General features: G+C 40.8%; 1 protein-coding gene across 1 annotated transcript in view; it reads left to right on the top strand.

The window, feature by feature from the left end:
- Positions 1-1,457: 1,457 nt before the first annotated feature.
- LOC101854777 (CD109 antigen) overlaps positions 1,458-6,500 on the top strand; it is a gene marked incomplete at its 5' end in the record, with an annotated part of 48,268 nt that continues 43,225 nt past the window's right edge. The window contains 3 exon segments of the mRNA XM_013091449.2: positions 1,458-1,642; positions 5,107-5,132; positions 5,712-5,865. Coding sequence (XP_012946903.1) covers positions 1,458-1,642; positions 5,107-5,132; positions 5,712-5,865 — 365 coding nt within the window.

The raw sequence follows: 6,500 nt of genomic DNA, 5'->3' as shown, positions 1-6,500 counted from the left end.
TGAGAAATTCTACAGGTGATACGCAACTTTTATTCTACTTTCATAATGCAAAATATCTTTTTGTTCTTTTTTTTTTTCCTTGTTTTTTTTTTCAAGTAAAAAAAAACAACTAGTAAGAGTTTTACTACGACACTTGCAACACAATAAGGTCATATAAATGCCCACTTTTAGAGGTGTTACTAGAGAGAGTACGATAAGGAGGGGAGATGAAGACGACAGATATTTGATAGGAAAGAAGGAGCAAACCATACCAGAGCCTTCGCCAACCACCCTTTCTGTATCTGCAGGCGGGTGGTTGAAGGGTGCCTCTGGTAGGTCCTATTTCACACTTTGCCTCTGTTCTGCTCGTCCAACTTTTTTCCTCACTAAATGGCGGTTCTAGTTTCAATGTGCTTATCTTTACTCACACAAAGTAAATGACCTGTATTGTCTTGATTTGGCTGTCTTCACTCAAAGAAGGTATATGGCTGTTATAATTTCATCAAGGGGCTTCTGTTTATTCGAACACGTTAATTTTGTTTTTGTAAGTGTTTTACGGCGCTCGCAACTGCACGAGGCCATATGAGCGCACGGGACACTTTAAAAAAAATTCAGTTGGTAGAAAAATTTTAATTTTGCCTTGGTGGCGGCCGAAGCCTACTCTTATCGATTTTGGACCATCAAGGGATCTTTAGCTTTCGCAACTTACACACGGGACCTCCGAGATTTTTCACTCTTGTCAGAGAAGGCTAGGTGTAGATCTTTCCTACCGTAAGACCAGGGGTGTGGCTGAAAGACAGCAGTAAGAAGGCAAGGAGTAACAGTAGAAAGGCTGCAGAAAGAATCAGGAGCCGAGAGAAGGGTGCAAAGGAGGTGAGGGATGGGGGCAGAAAGAGGAGACGAAAGCAGACGACAGAATATTACAAGAGAGCAGGAAAGGAGTGAAAGGGGTACAATTTTAGAGAAGAAAAATTTCCGTCGCTGTCCGGTCAAGCACGTTTAGTGACCATTATTGTATCGATGTGCTTCTCTTTATCAGGAGAAAGCAAATGGCCGTTAATGTGTCGACGTATTTCTCTTAGTGTTTCTCTGTACTCAAAGTAAATAACCCTTATTATATACCAAATGGGCTTGTCTTTATTCGCACTCAGTAAATGACCGTTATTGCCTCGATGTGCTGATGTGCTTCACTCTGTTTAAAAAACAAAACTCAAAAAATTTAATGAAATAAAATATATAAAAAATATAATCGAAATATAAGAATACTACTACTACTGCTATTGCTGTTGCTGCTGCTGTTGCTGCTGCTGCTACTACTACTACTACTACTACTACTACTACTACTACTACTACTACTACTACTATTACTACTACTACTACATAACATTTATATAGCGCATTTTCCAATAAAAGAGTTAGATCTAGCTCAATGCCCAATAATAGTAATAATAATTATTATAACCCAAATATGTTTGCAGCGGCTCCTACCTCATCGCAGCGCCGTCCACTGTTTACCGTGGGTCAGTTCTTGACCTCACAGTGGACATTCTGAACACCACGGGGGTGGACATCGAGGCCACTCTGCAGTACTACTCCTACAACGCCTCCGAGCGAAGAAACGTGATTGAGAAGGTCAACTCTGTCCGCGGAACCTTTGGACGAGGTTGGTGTGTCTTGTGTTCTGCGTGTCTTAGGTGTCTTGTGTGCCTTGTGTCTCGTGTCTCGTGTCGTGTCCCGTGTCTCGTGTCGTGTCCCGTGTCTCGTGCCTCTTGTCATGTTTGTTGTGTCTTATAACTCCCGTATCTCATGCCTCAAGTCTTAAGATTTTCGTTTGTCTCGTGTGACTTATAATTTTTGTCCTGCGTCTTGTATAGTGTGTCTTAAAATTGTGTCTGATTGCCTTCTTCTGGTGTCTTGAGTCTAATAACTTTCGGTGTGTAAAGTGTCTTGTTCTTTTCGTGTTTTGTGTCTTGTGTCTCACAACTTTCGTTTTGTGTCTTGCGCAGTGTGTCTTGTGTCTCGTGTCTTATAACTTCCGTCTTGTTGTGTGTATCTTATTACTTTCGTATTGTGTTTTGTACAATGTCTTGTGTCTGATAAATACCTGTGTCTTGTGTCTTCTGTCTTGGTCTTATAACTTTTGCCTATGTCTTGTGTAGTGAGTCTAATATATCTTATAGATTTTGCCTCGTGTCTTATGTAATATGTCTTGTTTCTTATAAAATTACCCGTGTGTCTTGTGTATCTTGTCTTTAACTTTAGCCTTATGTCTTATAATGTGTGTAAATGTACATTTTGTCAGCTTTACTTCTCCTTTCATATTGAATTTTAATGAGAGTAATATATATGATTTAAATTTTTTTATGTATACCTGCATGTGTTTTTATGGTCCTGTACAGCCAAGGAAAATTTCCCTCTGGGATAATAAAGTACTATCTTATCTTATCTTATCTTATCTTATCTTATCTTTTATTTTGTTTCTTATAACTTTTGTCTTGTGTCTTGTAGTTAATAAAGCAATATTTCTGTGTCGATTTGTGAAAACCATTTTCGTTGACAAGGCATTGCCTTGTCCTTGAACGAGGTAAGTTGTTGGGGGGGGGGGGGGAGATTTGGTCAACACCTTTCTGTAGAAACAATTTTATTTTCACAGATTTTTCTGTGGACGTTTGATTTGGTTTGTTCTAAGGCGACAGGGAAATTTCTGGTCAAAGTTCACCTACGGTGTTTTACTGGAGCAAATATTTTTCCAAAATATGTTTCTTTCACGTTGAATGGAAGGGAGGGCGGGGGAAAAGAAAGATTGAGAGAGAGGGAGAAAGAGAGAGAGAGAGAGAGAGAGAGAGAGAGAGAGAGAGAGAGAGAGAGAGAGAGAGAGAAGAGGGGGGGGGGGAGAGTCTGATAGCCGGATCTAAAAACACACTTCTTGTCAGTGTTTGAGTTTTTCTTTGTTTATTCAATCTGATTGCGGTAAACTGCACTCCTTTCTGGTGACATATTTGACCACACATGACCTCCTGTGACATTTTTGCGGTGTTTATTTTAGAGAATCTGCATCGTCCCGGTTTGATGAGGACGGGAAAAAAGAAGGGAGACCTCGGCAAATTCATTAACGACTAATGTTTGGACTGGGTTTTGTTTTCATGAAAACTTTTTTTTTTTTTTTTTTTTAAATTCGCTGATTCATTAACCTTTTGTTTGGGTTGGGGGGTTTTCCCACTGAAAACAGTTGCAAAGTAGGAAAAACTCATTGATGTTTGAATCCGGGATAGAGAGCGACAGTATAAGATTAATTACTTAGGCGTTCTTTTTTTGTTTTTATTCACCTGAGAGCTGAGACACATTGAAGTGTCTTCAGTGTTGGAAATTTGGGAAAATAAATTGCGTTTTACTTGTACGCATAGCACGAAAATAGTTTATAAAAGTGTTTGTGCGTGTGTGTAAGGGGATTGGGGGAGTGTTGTTCTTTTTTAATTGGCTGTTACTGACATGCAAGGTTGAAACAGTCCTATTCGTAAACAGTCTAAATTGCGTCTTTAGGTGCTCAAATTGCGAGAGAAGGGGGCCCTATCAGTATTGAGTTTCTGCTCTCTTCCCATCAAATACCAACTACAACATGGTTGGTCGGCGGGTGCTCTGGTAGGGTTTGCTTCTTCTTTCCTATCAAACATCTATCGTCCTTATCTGTCCTCCTTCTTTTTTGTGTTCGTTACTCACTTGTAACATATCTAATCTCCAGCACTCATATGACCTTACTGCGTTGCAAGTGCCATAAAACTCTTACTAAAACCAACTACAATCGGTTTTTGTGGTGTAGCAGTTAGGCACTTCGCCGCCGCACGCAGAAGACCTGAGTTCGTTTCCCGTACGGGGAGAATTTGTTATCGAGTATTTCGGTATCGCTGGGGCGTCACATTTCACTCAGCCTGGGTGGCCTTGATGAACAGGAGCGACGCCCGCCTCCAAAATGATCTAAATTGTTTCAATGGAAATGTAAAACAACGTTATTAAAACACCACGAAAACTGCAATGCGATCGGTATAATTACCCCTCCGCCTTTCAAAGAGGCCGTTAGCTCTCTCATATTTCATTTCTTTTTTAATAAAATACCCTGTATTTGCCCATAGATTTATCTAGCTATCTTGATTGCCTTTCTCTCCCTTCACCGGGGTATATGCCATGGATAAACACTTTCCACCTTTCTTTCTCCTATGCTAGCCTCTTGATGTTATTCCATGTCTTCCCACTTTTCTGTACATCAATTTCTGTGATTCTTCTCCAAGTTTCACGCGGCCTTCCCTGTGATCTTTTACCCTTTGGATTCCAATCCAACACTCTCTTTGATATGCAGCTGCCTGACTTCCTGAGGATTTGTCCAATACATCGCCAGTGCCCTTTTCCTACCTCATCTCTGACTGGGATCTGGCTTGATTTCTTTAACACTACCTGTCTGTCCGTCTGATCCTCAGTAACATAACAAAAACTACAATGTGGTCGGTAAAATTCCATCTCCCCCTTTCAAGGCGGCCGTTAGCTCTCTCATATTTCATTACTTGCTTCGAATATCCTGTATTTGTCCATAAATGTATCTTGCTATGTGTTGGAGATAATAAGAAACGGGGGAGGGGGGGGGGGGGTATGAATGACAGAATGAGAATGTCATGACGGAGTAAATATATGGAGGGAGTGAGTGTATGAGTAAGAGGAGGAGAGAATAATATGATGTGTTGATACGATATAATATGTATATTATGGGTCGAAGAAGCTGGTGAAAGCACACTGCCTTTTACTCTTTTTTTTTTAATGGGAAGGATCCATTTTGCCTTGTTTGCCCATGACAAGAAAGTCCGAAGTAGCCCACCTCATTTTAGTTTTAGTAGAGGTTTTACAACGCTCGCAACTGCATAAGGTGATATGAGCGCCAGAAGATTAGAGGTGTTACAAGAGAGTAACAAACACAAAAAAGAAGAAGGGGAGATAAGGACAATAGATGTTTCATAGGAAAGAAGAAGCAAACCACCCCAGAGCACCCGCCAACCACCCACGGCCCACCTCCTACGAAGGGAAGTAAACCAGTTACAATAAATCTGTCAATCGGTTCTAAGTCCTTTTTGCTATCTGTTTCAGGTCCTACTGGAACTTTGTCGATGCCGGTAAGTTTCTGTGGCTTGTAACGTCTCTCGGGTACTGTGCACATAGTAACCATAGAAAATGAAATAATCAGAGTACTCAGAATTGAATGACCATAATAACTAGAATAACAATAAAAATTATTGTAGCGGTAACCATAGTAGCCATGGTAAGCACAAAAATCACTGTAACCATAGTAACCAGGGTAACCAAAGTAACATTGAGTGAGCAACGTGATAGCAGCCATTGTGACGATAGTGACCATAGTAGCAGTGAGCTTAATAATAGTAACCGTTGTGTTATTGTGTATTTGTGTGTGTGTGTGTGTGTGTGTGTGTGTGTGTGTGTGTGTGTGTGTGTGTGTGTGTGTGTGCGTGTGTGTGTGTAGTGGATTTGTATGATATGTTGGTTTGTTTTAATTGATTATCCTATCCTTGATTGATTGCTTGATTCATTCATTCATCATTCATTCATTCATTTATTCATTCATTCATTCTGTCTTTGATTCATGCATTCATTCGTTCATTTCTTCATTCATTCATTCATTCATTCATTCATTCATTCATTCATTCATTCATTGTATCCCTGCCACCCATGTGAAGGTGTCCACGGACCTCAACTGCCCAGGCTGCCAGCTCCACATCAGAGCGCGCGGTGGTCTACAGTTTGAGAGAAATCTGCCTATGCGTCTGTCCAACACAGTTGTCTCTGTGCTCGTACAGACAGACAAAGCTATCTACAAGCCTGGACAGATCGGTAAGTTGTCTGTCTGTCTGTGTATCTGTCTGTCTGTCTGTCTGTGTGTCTATCCATCTGTTTGCCTGTCTGTCTGTCGATCTGTCTGTCTCTCTGTCTGTCTGTCTGTCTGTCTGTCTGTCTGTCTGTCTGTCTGTCTGTCTGTCTGTCTAGCAACACTCTCTAGCCTATACTGCTCTAGACTGTTACGGCCTTGCCTGTCTCTCTGTTTACTTATCTATCTATCTATCTATCTATCTATCTATCTATCTATCTATCTATCTAATCTATCTCGCTGTTTATTTATCTATCTATCTATCTATCTATCTATCTATCTATCTATCTATCTATCTATCTATCTATGATGATTCTGGAACGTTCAAAGGATAATATTATAACCAACTGACCAAGGACAGTCGAGTGGTCAGAACATTATATCCATACCTAATCCTTGTCATAATCAAAATAATCACCATCATCATTGTCATTATCGTCATTGGGAAAAGACCCGCAGCTGTCTGGGTAACCCGTGAAGCAGAGCTCTGTGGTCAGCAGTAATGACTCACAAGTACCACAGATCACACACGGCATGCTGAGGGGTCACTCAGCTGGTGGGATGGCTCTCTCTCTCTCTCCCTCTCCCTCTCTCTCTCTCT

Source organism: Aplysia californica, unplaced genomic scaffold (genome assembly GCF_000002075.1).
Source record: "Aplysia californica isolate F4 #8 unplaced genomic scaffold, AplCal3.0 scaffold00036, whole genome shotgun sequence".
Taxonomy (NCBI): Eukaryota; Metazoa; Mollusca; class Gastropoda; order Aplysiida; family Aplysiidae; genus Aplysia; species Aplysia californica.
The sequence above is the reverse complement of the archived record's forward strand: the minus strand, read 5'-3'. Positions and strand labels throughout refer to the sequence as shown.